Genomic DNA, 21,677 nt, shown 5'->3' with positions numbered 1-21,677 from the left:
AGGACTTTTTGTACCATAAAGAACTGGAAGAAAAGTGGGTATTGATTGAAGAATGGCTGAGAAAATTATAGTACATGAATGCAATGAATTATTATTATATTCCCCCCCCCCAAAAAAAGAAAGAAATATGAAAGATACAGAGATATTTGGAAAGGCATGTGTGAACTGAGGCAAAGTAACCAGAAACAGGGGAGAAATTTATATGACTACAATGATAAACTACATCAAGAAACTTCAGAATTTTTATCAATGCAGTGACAAATCATGTCTTCAGAGATGTGATGCCCAAATATTCCTTCTGTCATTCAGAAGACGGGGTGGACTAAGTATGGGATAAGGCTTAAATGTTGGACACCAACAATTTATTGGTCTGCTTTACTTGACTGGCTTTGTTATGAGAGAGTTCTAATTGGAAGGCAAGGAAGTAAATGGGAAAAGGAAAAAAACAACTTTTTAAAGAGCAATATCCAAATACTTAAAAAGGGAAAATAAAAGGTCCCTGAAAACAAAAACAGAAGTATTATTGTGATCAGAGAATATTCTGCACGTCACCTATACCAAAAGGAGATCATGACTTAAGCAAACATCATCAACCTGGCAGAGGAATACTATATATGACAGTGATAGGAGACTTACTCAAGCTCTGCTGGGGCTCTCTTTTTGCAGCTAACAATTTCTTAATGATACTTTCATCTTTTAAAAGGTGAAGGAACCATTGAGGGAAACTTCTGAATCAATTACTGGATGTATATAATGGAAAGTCATTCTTCTACCTTAGAATTTCCAATGGCAGAGAGAAAAGCCAAGGCATGTACCCCAATTTTGGGGAGGGAGATTCCAAAGTGTACAGAGCAAAGATAGATTATAAGATTCTATAAGGGAAGTCAGACCATGATGCTTGGGAAGCTCTGAAGGAAGCAATTTTGAAGACATAAGGAGAAACAGTTCCGATGAATAAAAGGTGTTACCTGAAGAATCTGATGTGGATATACAAGCATTCATTACCCCAGATTAAATGTTTAAATATTCAGAAGATGGAAGGTCAAAAAACAAGATGAAATAAAAAAAGTGGCAGAATTCTCCTCATCAAGGATTCTAAACTTAGAATTCTAAAATTCTAAACCTAAACTTGTTGAGCTGAGGAAGCTGGAGAAAAACGTATGGATTAAAAAATGGGATAAAACCATGACTTGGCATAGATGGGAAGATAATAGAAAATGGAAATTAGAAAAAAACTGTCCAGGTCTTCTTTTAGTTGTTTTCTCTGCCAAGGGAAAACAAAAACCAAAAGCAAAACCAAAACCTTAATCTTGAAAAGACCAAACAAAATGACTAACAAAAGGTTGACACCCAGGGTCTTGGTTGTATTTGCTATATTGGACTCTCAGCACCACCTTGTTGTCCTGAATAGCGTTTCTTTTATCAGTTTTTTTTTTTTTTTTTTTTTAATAAATATGACCCTCTCTTGGTTCTCCTGCCAGTCTCCTTCACTGACTCCCATCAGAACTGTAATTGTTCCCCAAAGTTCTGGTTTAAGTCCTAATCTACTCTATGATTTCTCCTGTAGTGACCTCATCAATTCCTAGGGGTTTTATCATCTTTATTCAGATGACTCAAAGACTTATATATCCAACCCCAAGGTCTCCTCTGCATTTCAGTTCAACAACAAATTTGCCTACTGGTCATTTCCAAGTAAACACATGTCAAACTCAAGATAAACAAAACATCTTATCTTGTTCCCCACCCACCTATCTTCCATATCTGCATATCTATATCTCCATTCTTCCAGTCTCCCAAGTTTTGTTTTTTTTTTTTTAAACTCTGATGTTATCCTTGATTCTTTATTCCACATATCAAATCAGTAGCCAAACCTTGCTGTTCCTAATTCCACAAAATCTCTCTTATCTGACCCCTTCTCTCCAGGCAAATAATTACCATGACTTCCTTATCACATCTTACCTAGCTTACTGCAGCAGATTCCACATTAGTTTCCCCTACCTCAAGTCCCTCTCCACTTGGGTTTTCTGAAAGACCACACAGATCTCCAGAAGGGCAAATGTCTTGATTTTCCAAAATGGGAAGGGAATAGACACTCTTAAGCTTTCATACACCAGTGAGTTTGAATTTTGATTCCTGGAAAAAGTTCTGCTGTGTCTTAGAAAAAAGACAGTTCCTAAATATCTAGAAAAGGAAAGGGTAATCAGAGAGAGGTATAGTGTGGCTTCTATAACAGCTCATCTTTTTAAAAATGTTAAACATGGTAAAAATATATGCAAATCCAATGTTGGCATAAATATTTATACAATTATCTTGCTGCATAAAATCGGATCAAAAAGGAAAAAAAGGAGAAAAAAATAAAACCAAGCAAACAACAAAAGAAGTGAAAATGCTATGTTGTGGTCCACACTCAGTTCCCCCAGTCTTCTCTCTGGGTGTAGATGGCTCTCTTCATCACTGAACAATTGGAGCTGGTCTGAATCACCTCATTGTTGAAGAGAGCCACATCCATCAGAATTGGTCATCGTATAATCTTGCTGTTTATACAATGATCTCCTGGTTCTGCTCATTTCACATCTCTTTTGACAGGGTTACCAGAGCAGGGGATCGCAACAGACAGCCTAGGTCATCTTGATTTTAGCAAAGCATGGGCCAAGTCTTACATACTATTCCTGTGAGAGCAAATGAGCTTGGGCTAAACAAAATAAGACAGTATAGTCAGATGGATGCAAAACTGGCTTAATGATCAGTATCATAGAGGAGTCATTGATAGGTTGATGTCAACTTGGAAAGAGGCCACCAGTAGAAGTGCTTCAGGAAGCCGAGTTTGGCCCTTTGCCATTTAACTTTTTTTTTTCTTTTTTTTAAATCTTCAGTGTTTTAAATAAAGTCATGGGTGACGTGCTTTTTAATTAGTAATTGACAAAAAGGAGAAAGACATAGTTATACTGGATGACACACAGAATACAATTAGTTCTGGATAGGCTAGAACGTTGGGTTAAATTTGGCAACATAAAATTAATAAGAATGAACATCTAAACGTCTAGTCTTACCCTTGGGTTAAAAAAAAAAATTACCTTCACAAAAATGTATCTTTAGATAGCAGTCTGAGAAAAAAAAAAGCTAGGGGTCCTATGAGAGCATAAACTCTATAAACCAATAAAATGATGTGACAGAAAAGAAAAATTAAGAACTTCTAAGGTGAATTATTAACAGCTACTTAGATTGTATCAAAAAGCCAAATTTCCAGGGCCTAGTGCCTTAGGCCCAGCACAAATAGAGTACTGTGTCCAGTTTTGGGCAATGTATTTTTAAAAACAAGACAGAGAACATCTACAGGTGAAGGCCCCTGAGACCAGTTCCTTTAGTAATCCTTGTGTAGCATGGGAATGTCTGGCTTGGGGAAAAGATTCAAGGGGAACAATAAAGCTTTCTCAAAGGACCTCAGAGGCTGCTGTTTTCAAGGGATTAGTCTTGTTCTGTTAATCTATCAATATACATATTGAGGAGCAAAGAAAGGAAGGTTTGAAGGGGGAGATGTAAGGTTGAAATAAATACTTATGATCAAAGCTATCTGAATATGGAGTATGCTACCTGAAACGTGGGATTTCCCCTCCCTGGAGGTCTTCAGCAAAGATCACTTTTCACATAGTGGGGAGAAAGGTTTCTTGTTCAGGTCTAGGTGGCTCTGAGGTTAGTCAATCAAAAAGCATTTTATTAAGTGCTTAGCATGTACAAGGCACCATACTAAGCACAAGGAATATAAAGAAAGGCAAGACAGTCCTTGTTCTCAAGGAACTTATATTGTAATGGAAAACACAACTGTAACAACTATGTACAAAGTATAAACCACAAAAATTTTAGAGAATTAAGCAAGAGAAGACATTAGAATTAAGAGGGATCAGGAAAGGCTTCTTGTAGAGGGTAGATTTTATCTGGGATTTGAATGAATCCAGGAGGCAAAGATGAGGGAGGAGAGAATTCCAGACAACTGGAGAAAATGACTGGAGTTGGGAGTATCCCTTCTAAACCTGAGATTCTGTGATTTGAGCAGTCCCACCAATAGTACTGTCACTACAAGTACCAGACACTAAGTCTGGCACAGTAAACACTTAGTAAAGCTGATGGTTAATGCCACCTAAATTGGTGACAGGTTTTTATCAGCTGCCACAGCATATCAATAATGCATGTTGAATTTGTGGTCCACTAACACTGCGCTGGTCTCTTTCAAATGAACTTTTATCTAGTCCCATTTCCTTCATCCTGTGTGTGAAGTTGTTTCTCCATATTGACCTGGCCTGTTGGGATTTGTTAATGGCCTGACTCATCTAACAGGTAGGCTGGTCCTTCCCAGCTTGTGTCATCTCTGAATAAGCATGCAATCTGTCTTCATCCTCGTCATTAATAAAAATGTTCAATAGATCCTCTGGGAACTCCCTCAATAACAAATCACTGATATTTACATGGAGTTCTTCTTAGCATAACTAAGAGTATTATTATCTCCATTTTACAATTGAAGAAACTGAGGTCCAGAAAACTTTAAATGACTTCCTCAATGTTATTACATGTAGTATCAAAGTTGGGATTTAAACCTGGGTTTCTTCTGCCATCAAGTCTAATGTTCTAACTCAACACACTACACTAATTCATAACTCTTCTTTTCTTTAGGATCAGCCAACCAGTTTGGGAATCCATGGAACTATATAATCATCAGTCCTTCTCCAAGTCCTTGAAACTAGGCACTGAGTGATTTTCTCCTACAGGAAATCCCAGAATGCTTTCAAAAGCTTCTACATAGTGGGAAAGCAGCCATTATAGATTCAGAAGGTAAGAAGATAACACGGCTCCTGTCTTTCAATGAGTAACAACCAGGCTCCAACCCCTATTCAACTCCAACCTTTCCTGTCTTCCTACACCTTATATCCTTTTCCTTATATTCTGTGATCTAGTGACATGGGGTTCCTGGATACTTCTCACATGAGACACTCTATCTTCTGGCTCCAGGTATCTTCTCTCCATGTCCCCCATGCCTGGGATGTTTCCCCATCTCTACTTCCTGGCTCTTTCCTAGGTCCCAGCTAAAATCCCATCTCCTAGGTCCCAGCTAAAATCCCATCTTCTAAGAATGTCTTTTCCTACTGCCTTCCCTCTGGGATGGTCTCCAGTTCATCTTGTCTATAGCTTGTTTGTACACAGTTGTGTTATTATGCAGTCTTATTGCCTTTTTTACCCTTATTCTTTTGCTTCACATATAGGTGCAGGTAGATAGTAGTGGCTCCAGAATCAGAACTTGAATTCAATCTGCTCTCAGCTATTTACTAGTTGTGTGATCCTGGGCAAATCACTAAATTCCCTCAGGAATCCATCCTACCCTTCCCCTCCCTGGCAAAAAATCTGGTTCCCTAATGCCTTGAGAATAAAATACAAACTCTTCTGCTTGGCCTTTAAAATCCTTTACAATCAGGCTACCTTCCCAAACTTATTTTACATTATTCCCTTTTATATCCCTTAGGTTCCATATTGGCTCACAAGCAGCTTCTTGTCTTTTGCTCGAGCTGTCCCCAGTCCAGAAGGTGTTCCTTCCTTAACTCCAGTTCTTCATATCAGTGTTTTTCTTCCACGTTCATCTCAGATGCAAATGAAAAGAAACAACTCCTCAGCTATGTTCTTGTCTGTTTCTGTGCTGTATTTTTCAGAGATTTTTTCTATCATCAGGGCCTAGCACATGGCCTTCAGCTTGGTGGGCTCTTAATGCTTCTGAAGCAAAGCCAGAGCTCGCATATGTGACCCAACCAGCTCTTCTGACTCCAAACACAGATAATTTCTATAAAGTTTTCTTCAACATTACTATACAGAGCAGGATGTCTTCTTCCCTCTCAAATCTTAGTTCTGACACTCCTGGAATTGCTGACACTGACCCAATATCCTATCCACAAAGGCCTCGTTTATGGAAACTGAAGACCACAAAGACTCTGATTTACACGTGGCACGACACGTGATGCCTGTAAACCACTGTAATTTCCACAAAGGGAATATAATAGAAGGGGTGTGGGAGGGTAGAGGAATGTAATTTCTAGGAGAGCCAGGCCATAGGATCACGGATCATTGGCTTTTGAGCTGGAAAGAACCAAAAAGATCATATAGGCCAGGATTTCTTAATCTGAAACCTGTGACCTTGTTTTTAGAATCTTTTGAAAACTATAATTCAATAAAGTGGTTTTCTTTGTAATTTGATGTATTTTATGCATTTAAATTCAATTTTAAAAATAACATTCATAGGGAAAGCCCATCATCCTGGTAGCACATTTCACCAGTAACTCCTGCCCCTCTGCTTAAATTCTGACTAGAAGGCAATGATTTGTACCCTTATTTAAGGAGGGAGCTCAGCGCAGTTTTCCTTTGCCTGACCCTGTGCCAGGCACTTTCTCCCCACTGCTTTGACTTTTCCCATTATATTGGAAGCTCCTTGAGGGCAAGAGACCATCTTTGTTTTTTGTTTGTTTTTCCCCCCAATGCTTAGCATAATTTCTGCTAAGTGAGTACTTAAAATGTTCACTGACTTGACTTATTCAGAGAAGGGGCCCAGGGGCTCCACCAGAATGCTAAAAGGGTTCATAATAATGAAAAAGTTAAAAAACTTAATACAGACCATCTCCTTATAAAGAAACAAATGTTCAAGAATTTTCCAAATATCCACAATTATTAGGTATGAGCCAGGATATGACCTGGGCCTTAATGCCTCACTAGGGAGAACACCCCTCCTACTCTAGCCTTTCCCCTTCTACAACTGCAGGTCTAGGTAAAGACACTAAAGGGATTCTCCGTAGGCTACATCCAGAATTTCCCTTCATTTCCACCCTGTCCAGTTTCTTGGTGAGAGTAAGAGAACAACTTTCAAATCAGTTCAGAGAACCACAGAACCTCCATTTGTAAGGGAACCAAAAGTACTCTAACACTAGCAGGACAAATGGTCAGAGTGACTGGAACAACCTAGTAAGTGGTTAAATAGCCTGTGTGCTCAAAGGCTTTCAATGAAGGGGAGTTCATTACCCACTAAGGCGGCTCCTTTTCCCTTCTGGACAATTTTGTTAGGAGGGCAGCCCTAACATCATGCCATCCAACCACTCCTAGGATATTTATGGGCCCAAATGAATTCTTCATCCATATTCAAATACTTGAAGATGGGTTATGCTTTCCCTTTGAACTTTTTTCCTAGATTAAACATCCTTGGTTCAAGCTCCTTCCTTCTTTTCCTTACTCTTCCTCTGGACAATCTCCTTCTTAAATGAGATCCAAGTCTTAACCTAAGAGCCCAGATGGACTTAATCTGATGTACAATGGATCTCTCAACATATATACAATGAATCTATCAACTACCTGTACCTGGAAGCTAGGCCTTTCTTCAATTTAACCAACATTTTACTAACTGTAACTATGCTAGAGAAAAAATTGCATGCCTGACCTTTCCCTGATCATTCCAGATACAGATGAGACTTCCTTTCTTGTTTCTGGATCAAAAAGAGGCTTTTTTTTGTTGTTCCTAAGAGATGAAAAGGCATCAAAATTCTGGGGGAAAAAGTCTCTGGAAAGATGAGTATGGCATCACTCTACCATGACTTAAGGCAGCATAGCTTCCTTCCCACCTTTTGACTTTCATTTTTCCTGGCCAGGCTAAGCTAGATGGGTAGCCTGAAGCCCAGGCTTCAGAAGCAAAATTCAGATCTTTTCAAAGATCCTTCTGGGAAAATGTTTGAAACAGGACTCTAAAAAAATCTACCAAATCAAGGGAATGGCAAGTAGCACAATGCATAAGCCTTCTGGGAAAAACTGGCAGCCTATGTCTACTATGCACATATCCCTTCTGTTCCCCACAAAGTCTGTTCTTCTCCTAGGCTCCCCCTCTCCCCAGGGATTGGTAAGCTTCGCCTAATTCCAATGACTCAGTTTCACGCTATGATCTCTTAGGTTTATAATGTCCTATTCCCCAGACCCCTCCTCCTCCCCCAATCCTGACAATGATGCTAGGAATACAGGCTGAAACTAAGTCTCTAAGAGGTTCCCAGACTCCTACCATCACAAGGCCAGCAAGTAGGTGTTAGAGCCAGAACTGGCCACCAGGCCTCCTGGCTCAAAGTCCAGCCTTCTTTCCACTGCTTCTTCCTGCCTTCTCCCCTCCACAGCATGCAGCCATGAGAAAGCAGGCAAGCTCCTTTGTATCCACAGAAGCCCAGAGAAGCACAGTGGAGAGTAACTGTTTCTTTTTTATTGCTTCACATTAGACAGGATGTGGGGCTCAGGGCGGGTACAAGGAAGGAGAAATGAGAAGACAAATTGGGCTGAAGTGACTCCTGGAGCTGCTGAAGATCCCAGCAGCCTCCTGCCAACCAGGAAGGCATCATCTATTCTTGAGAAGTCCCATTGTCTTCTTCAGGGGATCTGAGAAGTTGCAGGCTTGAGAAGATGCTATTTTAGTCAAACTGAGGCCTACGTGATTGTGGTGAAAAGGAGGACAGATAACAGGGCTATTCTTGACTGAGGAGAAGCCTATTTCTTCTTTCCTAAGGCAGCTGTCACCACTTATGTATCCACAAACATACCGGGGTATCAAGAGATTTCAGGGCCACAGGGTCAAGCAGTCAAGTGAGGTCTGGGATGAAGGGCCTCCCCATTTTTCCCTTGTTGCCTGCCTGGATTAATGCTTGCCACCACCTTCCTTTTTCTTGGTCCCCTTCTCTGGGGACTTGAGAAGGGCCAGTTTCTTGGGCAAGCTGTTGTTGGCTTTCATCACAGCATCGTGTTCGATTTTCTTTCGGATACCACCCTCCAGGTCCTGAGGAGGAATAAGCAGGACAGCATTTACAACAAGGAGGATCATGGGAACCTGAAAGTTCAACCAGCTTGCCCCCTTCCCGATAAAGACCCTGGCTTAAGTAGAGTAAGCATATACATTAAGAACCAGGAAAAAGGGGTAAGAACAAGTCAATTTTCTCAGTTTCCAAAAGTCCTCTGTCAGTTTAAATGAATAATATAGATCTGGGCAGCAGTACACCATGTATGTGCTGAGAAAATAACGATACTGGGCATTTTTGCTTTCACAAAATGAGGAGGTTGGGGGAGAGGGAGAAGGAAAAGACAGAAAAGTAGTGAAGGGAACCTTGATTGCGGGAGCAGGGTCGGCACCGAGATCTCTCTGAAAGTGTTGGCAAGAAGTAATCACGATGCATGGTCTGCAGAGGGTATGGGGCTGGGAGGGTCAGTGTGGGTAAGATGCTGGCTTCCACAGAGGGAGCGGGAAGACCGAACTTGTACACATGACAGGCACCGGGAGGAGGGGCATTTTTGCAGGGTGAGAAAGGAACTTGCCACCAGAAACTGTGAAGAAGCGATGAAGAATGCCCAGAGAAGCTGGCATAAGCTCGGGGGTCAAGGGGCAGTCATAAGTCATAAGTCATAAGTCATAAGACAAGGGGACTTCCCAGTCCAGGTACTCACCTTTTTTAGTTTCCGCTGCTGGACGGCTCGGGCCTTTTTGGGGGCTATGACTCGCTCTGGGGGTGGGGGGACAAAGAAGTCAAAGGGGGTCTGGGGAGGGGTGAGTGGAAGAGAGGGGCAAGAGGCACGGCACCATGGGAAGCGGGGAGGGGGGACAAGGGGCATGGGAGGGAGGGGATGTGGGCAAGGGGACAAGATGCTGTAGGGACATGAGAGTGAGGGGGAGCAGAGTGGCAAAGAGGCATGGGGACACAGGAAGAAGGGAATCCGGGGAGGGGGTTCATGGAAAAGGAAGGTAAGGGAGTGTGAAGGTAGGAGCACATAGGGATGGGTAGGGGTGGGCATGGGGGCACAGGAGGGAAAGGGAGGAGGGAAGGAGGCCAAGAGTTGTGAGGGCATAGAAGAGGACGTGGTCAGGGTGACCATGAGGATGGGGGGGCACAAGAGGCAGTGGGCACGCAGGGGGGGATGTGGTCAGGGCGACCATAGGAAAGTGGGGGCGCAGGCGGCAGAGAACGTGGGAGACGGGCCCGGACGGGGCGAGGGCGGGGGACCATGGGGGTGTCGGGCCCGGCGGGGAGCGCGCCGAGGAGCGGACACGTTGGGGGGACCGCGGGGCGGCGAAGGGACTCGGGGACCGGGAGCCTGGGGCAGCGCGCGCACGGGCGGTCGGGCTCTCCGTCCCGCAACTCACCGCCTTTCCTCAGACCCCGGCACGTCGAAGGAGCGGTCGCCGCCGATCGCTTCTTGGCCGGCCTCCGGGCCTGAAACTTCTGCTTCCCTTGAACCATGTCCGCGCCTCTCGCCGGCAGAAAAGGAACCCGGAAAAGACAACGGCTGACGGGATAGTATATAGCGGGCCGGAACGCGCAAGGGCTGACGGGATAGAGCGTACAGCGGGGCAGTACGCGCAAGGGTTGACGGGATGCAGCGGGGCAGGGTCTCGGATTTAAAGGGCCAGCAGCCGGGCGGGGGTGGGGCGGAGTTCTATGAGATTGTAGGGGCGCCGATTTGGAGGGGAGGAGAGAAAAGTACAGCTCTGGTTCCTCCCCATCATTTTACACAGGGCCGCAGTAACTTGCCCACGGTCACCCCAGCATTTGGGCCCGTTTGGATTTTTGCACCAGTTGGGAAAAAAAAGTGGACATGCGCAGTCCGGCCGTCCTATTTCACGGGCCGGGGAAGTTAAGGCTCAATCGATTTAGACGAAGACGCGCCACAGAGCGGCGGGGATTTGAGCCGGAGATTGCCCTCTCCACTGCAGGCTGCTCATCCCCGCCTGCTTCTCCTCCAGATTTTCTTCTCCCGCCTCCGTCCTCCTCTCCGCGTTTCTGGAGGTGGGAGTCGGCGCGGAGCATCCCGCTCCGGCCCTTGTAAGGAGCCCCCGGGAATCGGATTAGAGCTGTGAAAGGGGGAGAATGATCTTTGCTCGGCCACACAGCGAACGTGTGATTTAATGAGCCGTTAGGCGACACCTGATAGTGGTAAAGCCCTGTGCTTTTCCCTTTCTGCAACTCCCAATCCTCCAGATTCTACTCGTCCCTCGGGGCCCCTGGAGGCCCGCCTTGGGGGTAATCAGCAAAGGCCTGGCGCCTGATCTTTCCTTGGTTGGGGAGGCTCCCTGCCCTGACTTTTCTGATTTTCCCATGCCCCCCACCCCGCCCTACCCCCTTCACTCGACAGCTTCCTTTACTCCATTACAATCCAAGTCTTCAAAAGTAGGGTCTTTGTGCTTGGGTTTGCATCGCAAGTACTTGGGTATACAGTAAGTGGTTGATAAATGCTTGATTTGTTGATTAGCTCTGGAATTGAGGATAAAAAAATAGTCCCTGCCCTCAGGAAGCATATATTCCCCTGCCCTCCGGAAGCATATAGTCCCTGCCCTCAGGAAGCATGTAGTCCCTGCCCTCAGGAAGCATATATTCCCCTGCCCTCCGGAAGCATATAGTCCCTGCCTCAGGAAGATATATCCCCTGCCTCCGGAAGATATAGTCCCTGCCCTCAGGAAGCATATATTCCCCTGCCCTCCGGAAGCATGTAGTCCCTGCCCTCAGGAAGCATGTAGTCCCTGCCCTCAGGAAGCATATATTCCCCTGCCCTCCGGAAGCATATAGTCCCTGCCCTCCGGAAGCACGTAGTCCCCTGCCCTCAGGAAGCACGTAGTCCCTGCCCTCAGGAAGCATATAGTCCCTGCCCTCCGGAAGCATGTAGTCCCTGCCCTCAGGAAACATATAGTCCCTGCCCTCAGGAAGCATATATTCCCCTGCCCTCCGGAAGCATATAGTCCCTGCCCTCAGGAAGCATATATTCCCCTGCCCTCCGGAAGCATATAGTCCCTGCCCTCAGGAAGCATATAGTCCCTGCCCTCAGGAAGCATATATTCCCCTGCCCTCCGGAAGCACGTAGTCCCTGCCCTCCGGAAGCATATAGTCCCTGCCCTCAGGAAGCATGTAGTCCCCTGCCCTCAGGAAGCATATATTCCCCTGCCCTCAGGAAGCACGTAGTCCCTGCCCTCAGGAAGCATATATTCCCTGCCCTCAGGAAGCATATAGTCCCTGCCCTCCGGAAGCATATATTCCCTGCCCTCAGGAAGCACGTAGTCCCTGCCCTCAGGAAGCATGTAGTCCCTGCCCTCCGAAGCACGTGAGTCCCTGCCCTCAGGAAGCATCGAGTCCCTGCCCTCCGGAAGCACGTAGTCCCTGCCCTCAGGAAGCATGTAGTCCCTGCCCTCCGGAAGCACGTAGTCCCTGCCCTCAGGAAGCATATAGTCCCCTGCCCTCAGGAAGCACGTAGTCCCTGCCCTCAGGAAGCATATAGTCCCCTGCCCTCAGGAAGCATATAGTTCCTGCCCTCAGGAAGCACGTAGTCCCTGCCCTCAGGAAGCATATATTCCCTGCCCTCAGGAAGCATATATTCCCCTGCCCTCAGGAAGCATATATTCCCCTGCCCTCCGGAAGCATATAGTCCCTGCCCTCAGGAAGCATATATTCCCCTGCCCTCAGGAAGCATATAGTCCCTGCCCTCCGGAAGCATATATTCCCCTGCCCTCCGGAAGCACGTAGTCCCTGCCCTCAGGAAGCATGTAGTCCCTGCCCTCCGGAAGCACGTAGTCCCTGCCCTCAGGAAGCATGTAGTCCCTGCCCTCCGGAAGCACGTAGTCCCTGCCCTCAGGAAGCATGTAGTCCCTGCCCTCAGGAAGCATGTAGTCCCTGCCCTCAGGAAGCACGTAGTCCCTGCCCTCAGGAAGCATATAGTTCCTGCCCTCAGGAAGCACGTAGTCCCTGCCCTCCGGAAGCATATAGTTCCTGCCCTCAGGAAGCATATAGTCCAAAGGGAAGACAGGATATGAATACGCATGTTCTACCAGAGAGAGTGGGATGGGAGCAATGAGAGAATTGAGACAAATCTGAGCATCCACTCCCGTTGGGGTGGGGGCGGGGCAGATGGTTTCCACTAGAATAGGCGTTGAAGGGATTGGAAGGATCTTAAAATTCTGTTATAAAAAGGGAGCCTTGTACCTGGTAGAGAATGAAGGAAATCAGGTACCCAAAAGTCTATTATAATATTATATTATAATATTAATTATATTATTACGTAATATTAATATATAATAATATTATAATAACATATTATAATATATTATATAAGGGAGATGATCTGTTTCGAACCTGAAGGGGCAGCCTGTACCTGATGGAGAATGCAGGACCAGATAGTCCAGTTGGGAAGAGTAGAGTAAAATAAGGCTGGGAAAGCGTGCGCTGTGGAGGCCTGAGGCATTTATATGCTGCTTACAGGTAACAGGGAGCCAGTGTAAGCCTGTTCTTTCGGAAGGTCATTTTGGTGGCGATATATAGCAAATCAACAAGCATTTGTCAAGTGCCTACTATATGCTAGGGGATATGAAAAGAGGCAAAAAATAGCGCCTGCCCTCAAAGAACTCTCCACCTAATGGGAGACACCACAGGCAAATTAATATGTACAAACAAGCTATATGTGCTTGAGCTCTATTATAATTACAGCTTCCATTGCTAAATAGGAAATAATTAAGCAAGGGAAGATTTAGAAGGGTTGGGGAACGTTTTCTTTAGAAAATATGATTTGGGTTGGGATTTGAAGGAAGGTATTGAATCCAGAAGGAAGAGATGAGGAGGACCCCGCAGAGAGCCAGAAAAAAGGCCTAGAATCAAGAGATTCTAGAAGAACCAGGAGCCGCTGTTACTACACTGAAGAGTGTGAGTCGGGGAGTAGTGAGTTAAGACTTGAAAAATAGAGGGGGCTGAGTCATGAAGGGCTTTGGACATTACACATGGAATGGATTGAGCTGGAAGCAAGGAAACCACTCCAGGCAACTGGTGATGGGGGCCCGAATTAGGGGTTGATTAGGAGAGTGGAAGGGAGAGGCCAGACGTAGAAGTGTTGGGATTGGACACCCAGGGGTATACAGGAAGAACTTTGTCTTCCAGAAAGCACTCCACAAATATAAGCAATTATCATAAATAAAAGGTTTATTGTAAAAAAGTTCAGTGATAGGAGGACATTTAATTTAACAGACACTTTATGACACAAGGCACTGAGCTTTGGAGCAGGGAACATTTAAACAGATGGGACATTGGGTTCAAAGAGCTTACAATTTAATTAGAGGTAAAGGAAGGGAGACTTGGGATGTGAGGAGTTTGGGTCTAATCAGGAGGTCTTAGAGGTCAGGGCAATCTGGAGTTCCTTGGGGGAAAAGACGCCACGCTCTGTAATGATGCCGCCAGTGATGAGCTCGTGAGGGGTGACGTCAAAGGCTGGGTTCCAAACGCCAATACCTAGGGAAAGGGGAGCCTATGTGAGTGAGGGATCCCAGCCTGACTTCAAGGAGAAATTAGGACCCATGCCCCATCTCCCTTGACACCTGTCACTGGTACCAGTTTTAAAAGGTTTTTTTTTTTTTTTGACATTTTCTCACCACCTGTCCCTTCTTTCAATGAAAGAGCAGCTGTTTATAAAGGCTTATTCCCATTTTCCTTCCCTTGCTCTTCCCTGCGCTTTGAACTCTATTATGATTATAATTACAAGTTCCATTTCTAAAGCATTTTAAAACTTATCAAATGCCTTCCTTAGAAGCCTATGATCTAGGTAATGGGTTGTTGTTCAGTCATATTTGATTCTCCAGAATCCCATTGGGTTTTCTTGGCAAAGATACTGGAATGGAATGGCTTGCCATTTTCTTCTCCAGTTCATTTGGTCGATAAGAAAATGGAAACAAACAAGGTTAAGTGACTTGCTCAGAGTCACATTGCAAGAATTATTATACCTACCCAACTCTGAATGGTATAGCAATTAGTATAGTGCCAGAGACACAGTAGGTGCTTAATAAATGTTTATTGATAATACAGCACTAACATTTACCCTGGATTTGGATAAGGAGCCGATTATGGTGATATGTCATGTCAATTCTCTAGACGTGTGTCTAGAAATGAAGTCAGACTAAATGATTTCTTAAGGTTTTCTCTAGGAAACTTTTTTGTTTTCACTTAGGTAGTTGGTGAATCAAGTTCAAATTCAGCCTTAGATACTTATTAGCTGTATGACACTGGGGAAGTCACTTAACTTCTGTTTACCTCAGTTGCCATGACTATAGAATGGAGATAATAATACCTACCTACCTTGCAGAGTTGTTATGGGGAACAAATATTTACAGATCATTTGTAAAGTATTTAGAACAGTGCCTGGCATAAAGCAAGTACAATATAAAGGCTTGTTTTCTTCTTATCTTATCCCTACCTTCTCTAACTCTAATGGGATCATAATTGCAATTTCCTTTTCTAAATCATTTTAAAGTTGACCAAATATTTCCCTTAGAATCCTGTTATCTAGATCAGTGCTTAAACTTTTTATACTTGTGATACCCCTCCCTTTTCACCTGAGAAATTTTTACATAACCCTGGGCATATAGGTATATAAACAAAGGTACAAATCAAATGTTTACTGATAATTTTGTGACTTTCACATTCAGTTATGAGACTCCATATGGGGTTGTGAATCACAGTTTAAGAAGCTGTTATCTCAATAATATAAGTATTACTAGCCTCATTTTATAACTGAGAAAACCAAGACACAGAGCAAGTAATGCTAGGGCTATAATTCCAGACTTGGTCTCTTGACTTCAAGACTGTCACTCTTCTTATCTACATATAATTTGCCTTCAGGAGTTTGTCTACCCTCTTTTTATTTGCATCTGGAAGTTGTTTTTCAGTATTTCTAAGCCTTTGTTCCCTTAGATCAAAGATGTAGAGAGGTTTCGAAGGTTTTTGAACTTGAGGGGGAAAATTACATCCTTATTTTCACTGATCTCCAATTGAAATGTAGAATTTCCTTTGATTATGAATTTAAAAAAGAATTCTTCTGAGAAAGGATTCATAGACATCAGCAGAAGTCTGTGACAGAGAAAAGATGAAGTTGGTAGTCCCTTTCCCAAACTGGAGGGGCTGTGCTATCTGTTTTATTGGATTCAGTTCAAAAGGCATCTAAATGCCTCACTGTGTGAAGTGCTGATGATGCAAAGACAAAAATTAAATAGCTCCTGCTCTGAGTTTATACTCTATTCACTGCCTATCTTGTTGATTAAATGACTTCCTAGCTCCTCCTACCCTGCTTTGCAGTAGGGGGTAGGCTGTGAGGCAATAGAAAAGAAGCCAGATAAGGTTTTCTAAATTCCAGAAGATAAAACAGGTCTACAGCTTCTGTCTTCAGACCTAGTAAGGTGGTACCATTCTCTCCATGCCACCTGTCCTCAAAAGGAGACACGGAGTTCAGAAAACAAACAAGCATCAGGCCTTCTGGTCCTATCTGCTACAGTGCTGGACTCACCTGGGGCAGCAATCCTGGTCCCACAGAGATTGGTCAGCTCCTGGCCTGGCCGCTCCTCAATGACAATCTCCTGACCTGTCTTCAAGCTGAGATCACAAGAGGAAACAGGAGTAGCCACGTAGAAAGGGATCCCGTGGTGCTTGGCAACAATGGCCAGCTGGTAAGTACCTACTTTGTTGGCAGTGTCACCATTGGCGACCACCCGGTCTGCTCCCACAATGACTGCTGCAGGAAGAAAGGAAAGGCCCTGTTAGCTGTTTAATCCCAGGCAAGTCTGGATTCTTACTTCTTTGGCTGTTAAATGGGGGTATTGCCTACTTTATGTGGTTGTTTTGAGGCAAGCAATATATAAACTTTGAAGAACCATAGAAATAGGTACTATTATTATTACAGAAACTAAGGGGTAGAGGATTGAAAGGTCTCTAGAGTGTTGGGTAGTCTGCTGGGCAGGATTTATAGATGTGATGAACAAGAATGGGTGCAGAAGACATCGCTGGGTTATGAGCTGCCCAAACGGGGGAGGAAATTCTACATCTAACTGAAGTATTGAGGGCCAGGTGACAAGGAAAGGTTGGGAATTACAGGAGCACAGGGAAAAGAATCTATGGCATCTATGGGGTAATAAGGAAGGAGACTAGGACAGTAGTGCAAAGAGCCCTGGAGCTGAAGTCAGAAAATCTCACTTTGAGTCCGGGCTCTGCCAATTAAATGTCTATTAAACTTGGGGAAATCCTCCTTTTCTAAGCCTCAGTTTGTTCCTCTGTAAAAGGAGAGGGTTACACTTTTAACTTTCAGGACCCTTTGAGTACTTCAAAAGAGAGGCCAGGAGCACAGGATTCTACAGTTCCTCCCACCCCATGCAATTAGGGAGAAAGAATGGTTCCCAGCCCACCTCTGGACACCCAGCCAGACCACTGACCTCCCACCTCCTTGTGGGCTATGGCAGCAGCTACCATGCTGTCTGTGATGAGGGTGGCGGGGATCTTCTCATACACTAGCTCGTAGGCCGTCAGCCGTGCCCCCTGGTTGTAGGGCCGCGTCTCCGTACAGAACACATGCTTCAGGCGGCCCAGGGCATGCAGAGATCTGATCACACCTGTGAATGACCCACATTCCCCCCACCCAAGGCAAAAGAGACAATAAGAAGTCCTGTGAGGGGCAGGGAAGAGTAGAGGCCCCATAGTGTGAGAGCAAGGAGTAGGACAATCAGGGAAGGCTTCAGAGAAGAGGTGGCAACTTGAGCTGAGCCCTGAAGGGAGATTAGGGTTCTAAAAGGTAGAGAAGGGAGGGAAGAAGGGTATTCAGGTAGGGGAGTACAGCCCATGAAAATGCACGTAGGTGGGAAGTGGTATATTCCATTTTAAAGAGAATTAAGAGACCTCTAAGATGCTTTCCAGATTTCAGTTCTATAATTCTATAATTTGTTCTTTCCCCTCACTCACCCAAAGCTGTTCCATAGCCTGCGGTGGCTAAAGAGCCAGTGTTGCAATGGGTCAGTACAGTCACCTGGCCACCCCCTGGTGCCACACGCTCCAGAAGGTGCTGGGCCCCATGGTCCCCAATGCTCTGGTTGTCCTTGACGTCTTTCTCCAGCATGTGCTCAGCCCAGCAGATCAACCTGGGGAGGGGCAAGGGTGGGCACATGATGGGTGAAGAGCTTTCATCTGCACACCCAGCGGGCATCTGCTTCCAGAGGGCACTTAAACAGGTACCCAAATTCAGATTTTGGTCCTAAAAGAATGTTAGCTGTATGACCTTGGCCAAGTCACAGTGAACAAACCTCAGTTTTTTGGTCCACAAAATGGGACCCACAAATGGGTCCATGTGTCTGTAGTGCTTAATCGTAGGGTTGTTGTGAATCAAGAAACTCCCTCAGCCTATTACAAAAAAATTTGTAGCTTCACACAGATGCTTTGATCATTGAGATCTGACTTGTCCAGGGTCATAGAGCCAGGATGTGTCAAGAGGCAGGTGAAACTTAAAACTCAGGCCTCCTTGGCTCTTTCTCTGCCACGCCATTCGTCAGAAGATGTATCCAATGTCATCTGTTACTGGTGCATCGTTTTTCAGTCATATCTGAATTTTCATGACCCCATTTAAGGTTTTCTTGGCAAAAATCCCATTTAGAGTTTTCTTGGAGTGATTTGCCATTTCCTTTTCCAACTCATTTTATAGATGAGGAAACAAGAGTGATTTGTCCAGGATCCCCCCGCTAGTAAGTGTCTGAAGCTGGATTTCAACTCAAGAAGTTGAATCTTCTTGACTATACGACTGGTACTGTATCCACTGTGCCACCTAGCTGCCACTTAACCACTGCCTGCCTCAGTTTCCTCACTTGTAAAAAGGAGAATAATAATAGCTCCTCCCTCCTAAGGTTGTTGTGAGAATAAAATGAAATAATATTTATAAAGTAACTTAGCACAGGTGCTAGCTATCCAAGAGCTAACTTATGATTATTAGTTAATAGTTACTAGGAAATTCTTTTACCCATTTATCTTGTACTGATTAGTTAGTAGTACATTGTATGGGTATTCAAGTTTTTTTTTTTCCATTGCATAAAGTAGAAAGAGCACAGGAATTAGAGTAAAGGAGCCTGAGTTCGAATTCTTCACTATTTGTATGACATTGGGAAAGTCACTGTCCCCCACCCTAAGCTTCAGGTTCTTTATCTAAAAAATGAAGAGGTCGCTGGCCTGGGTGACCCATGATCTCCCCTGCTGACCGACTTTTACTTTGCCCTCCAAGTTAATGAAATGAGAAGGTTTCCCAAAGGAGTTTAAAACTGCTTGTGTTCCCAGAACCACAAGAGCTTGGGGAGGGAGGACAGCTCTTCTCTTACCTTTCTCGGACTGCACTCTCTGTTGCCCCTTCCTGCCCAGCCTCTTGGCTGGCTACCTCTGACATCTCCCGGGCAGCCTGAGCCATATTGACAGCAGTTGGCCTGGCTGTCACCAGGTACTTTAGTGAGTCCTGCACAAAGGTCACCAGGGCCTCAAGGCCGGGGCCCCCTGATCCAGCGTGCAGCTCTACAGCCAAGCTCAGGCAGCCCACTATGGCAATAGCTGGAGCACCTCGCACCTGGGATGAGGAAGAGTATAAATCAAGGGATCTGTCTTTGATTAATGCAGGGGGGGGGGGGGTGATAGGTGAAACTTGGCCTTCTGGGGCTCAGGTTAGGATGCATACAGGCACAGATCTCAGGTTAACCCATTCTGGGATACCCAAACTTTGCCTCAGTTTTCCTATAAGTCAAGAACTATTTTTGCATCCCCAGCACTTAGCACAGTGTCATGCATATAGCAGTAGGTGTTTAATAAGTGTTTGTTGATTGGCTGGTTGATTATGTGGATCCTGAAGAGAAGGGGTCATAGACTGTCACAGACTGTCAGAAGAGTTCAAATGGCTTATTATCTAGACAAGGAAACTTTGGAGTGGGGAAAGAAGGAGACTTTATTAAGATCAAAGAATGATTCAAGCAGCAGGGAAGGATTTGAATCCAAATATTCCAAACCATATCCAAAGTTCTTTCTATTCTCTCATGTTGCTGGTTAATAGAAGTTGATTTATGCTGGCTGTGCTGGGCACTCAAAACCCATTCTGATCTATTGTGTCCACATAGTGCTCACAGATTAAACAGTGTTAAAGAGCTTTGGAACAGAGAATATCTTAGCTGGGTGGGGCTTAAATCATAGTTTGTCAGAGCTGGGAGGGCACTTAGAATACAGAATTTCAGCGCTGGGAGGGTCCTTAGAACCCAGGATCTCAGAGCTGGGAGGGCCCTTAGAACCCAGGAGGTCAGAGCTGGGAGGGCCCTTAGACCTGGAAAGTCAGAGCTGGGAGGACCCTTAGAACCCGGGAGGTCAGAGCTGGGAGGGCCCTTAGAACCCAGGAGGTCAGAGCTGGGAGGGCCCTTAGAACCCAGGAGGTCAGAGCTGGGGGGGCCCTTAGAACCTGGGAGGTCAGAGCTGGGAGGGCCCTTAGACCTGGGAAGTCAGAGCTGGGAGGACCCTTAGAACCTGGGAGGTCAGAGCTGGGGGGGCCCTTAGAACAATGAGTGTCAGAGTTGGAAGCGACCGCAGGACACAGGTCTGAGCCTGGAAGTGTTTTATGGGTTTGTCCCGCTGCCGCCCCGCCCAGCCCAGGGCTTCCTTCTCCGGACACGCAGCTGACTTCACACTACGGGTCTCCAGACCCTCCACCCCAGCCGTGGCCCCCCGGCCCTTTCCCTCCTTCCACCTTCATGGCCCTGATGGCCTCCCAGGCTTGGCGCACAGAGGTCACAGACTCATAATGGCTCTGTTGGGGCAGCAGCAGCTGGTCCAGGACGTGCAGGGAGCCCCGGTGATAGCGGATCGCCTCTAAGCTCATGGTAGGTCAGGGGAGCAGCCTGGGTACGAGCACCAGGAGCCAAACAGCTCAGCGGAAGCCTGAGAACTAGTCGGAGCACACGTGGGGCCGGCTTCCCCTCGGCCCTAAAGCGAGCCAGTAAGCGGAGGTGGGGCTTTCTGAGAAAAAGGCGGGGCAGACCTTAAACTCATAAACTCGGTGAAGTGGCCGCAGGGTAGCGCCGGGTACGTAAATGCTAATTGATCGATCGATAGTCCTAATGGACTGTATGGGATTCCTTCCCCGCCCCCATTCTCACCCAGGGTTACTTGCGGTCGGCTTTGGGTCTAACTTCGACCTAAAACAATAAGAATGTAGTAAACTCCCGGGGGGAGGGAGCCATCCCAGCCTCTGCCCAATCCCGTAGGTTCTTCAGGCTAGATTAATTCGTGGGAGAGTGACTAGTGAGAGCCCGAGGTGGTTAGGGTTAGCTTCTAAACCGGACCTCCTGGCTACGTGACCTTCGGCCAGCCTGCCGCAATTATCTGGATTGGAAGTCAGTGGGGCTGGCTTTGTAGCGATTCCTGTATGGAATTACTTAAGAAGGTAACGACTTGGAAGTCGTTTCTCTAGGTCTTGCATTTCTCCAGTCTAAACCTAGTGGGCTTGACAGGGTCCCCTGTTGTCCATTGCAGTTTAAATCTATAATCCAATAATTAGATAAGGTTTGAGTCCTCTAATTTGCTGTTGATTTCATTTTGAGTAAAAGTTTTGGTAACAAGGGAAGGAGATACTAGGAAATATGTCAAAACAAAAGACAAAATAAAAACATTTCTCAAAGAACTTTTTTTTTTTTTTTTTTTTTTTAAACCACTGGATCTGGTGTCGGAAAGCTTATGTGTGAAATCTTAAATTCTGTCCTGGACTTTCCCCTCTTGACCCACAGTTTCCTAAAACTGGAGAGAGGGTGGTGCCTACAAATAATATACGTGAAAATACTGAAATGA

At 45.3% G+C, this 21,677-nt stretch overlaps 2 protein-coding genes and 1 long non-coding RNA gene across 3 annotated transcripts; 1 reads left to right on the top strand and 2 right to left on the bottom strand.

The window, feature by feature from the left end:
• Positions 1-8,238: 8,238 nt before the first annotated feature.
• C1H19orf53 (chromosome 1 C19orf53 homolog) lies at positions 8,239-10,313 on the bottom strand. The gene is made up of 3 exons (XM_003760662.3): positions 10,184-10,313; positions 9,490-9,545; positions 8,239-8,827 (listed from the first exon to the last, which is right to left on the bottom strand). The coding sequence occupies exons 1-3, from the start codon at positions 10,278-10,280 to the stop codon at positions 8,690-8,692; spliced, it is 291 nt and encodes a 96-aa protein (XP_003760710.1). The 5' UTR covers positions 10,281-10,313; the 3' UTR covers positions 8,239-8,689.
• Positions 10,307-10,621, top strand: LOC116420761. Its single transcript, XR_004231179.1, has 2 exons — positions 10,307-10,393; positions 10,556-10,621. It is a non-coding gene; the product is annotated as an uncharacterized LOC116420761 (long non-coding RNA).
• Positions 10,622-13,909: 3,288 nt separating this feature from the next.
• Positions 13,910-20,814, bottom strand: MRI1 (methylthioribose-1-phosphate isomerase 1). The gene is made up of 6 exons (XM_003760692.4): positions 20,581-20,814; positions 19,184-19,422; positions 17,787-17,962; positions 17,264-17,440; positions 16,345-16,569; positions 13,910-14,300 (listed from the first exon to the last, which is right to left on the bottom strand). The coding sequence occupies exons 1-6, from the start codon at positions 20,710-20,712 to the stop codon at positions 14,173-14,175; spliced, it is 1,077 nt and encodes a 358-aa protein (XP_003760740.1). The 5' UTR covers positions 20,713-20,814; the 3' UTR covers positions 13,910-14,172.
• Positions 20,815-21,677: the final 863 nt, after the last annotated feature.

Source organism: Sarcophilus harrisii, chromosome 1, assembly GCF_902635505.1.
Source record: "Sarcophilus harrisii chromosome 1, mSarHar1.11, whole genome shotgun sequence".
Classification (NCBI taxonomy): domain Eukaryota; kingdom Metazoa; phylum Chordata; class Mammalia; order Dasyuromorphia; family Dasyuridae; genus Sarcophilus; species Sarcophilus harrisii.
Note: the sequence above shows the minus strand (reverse complement) of the source record. Positions and strands in the feature narration are given on the sequence as shown.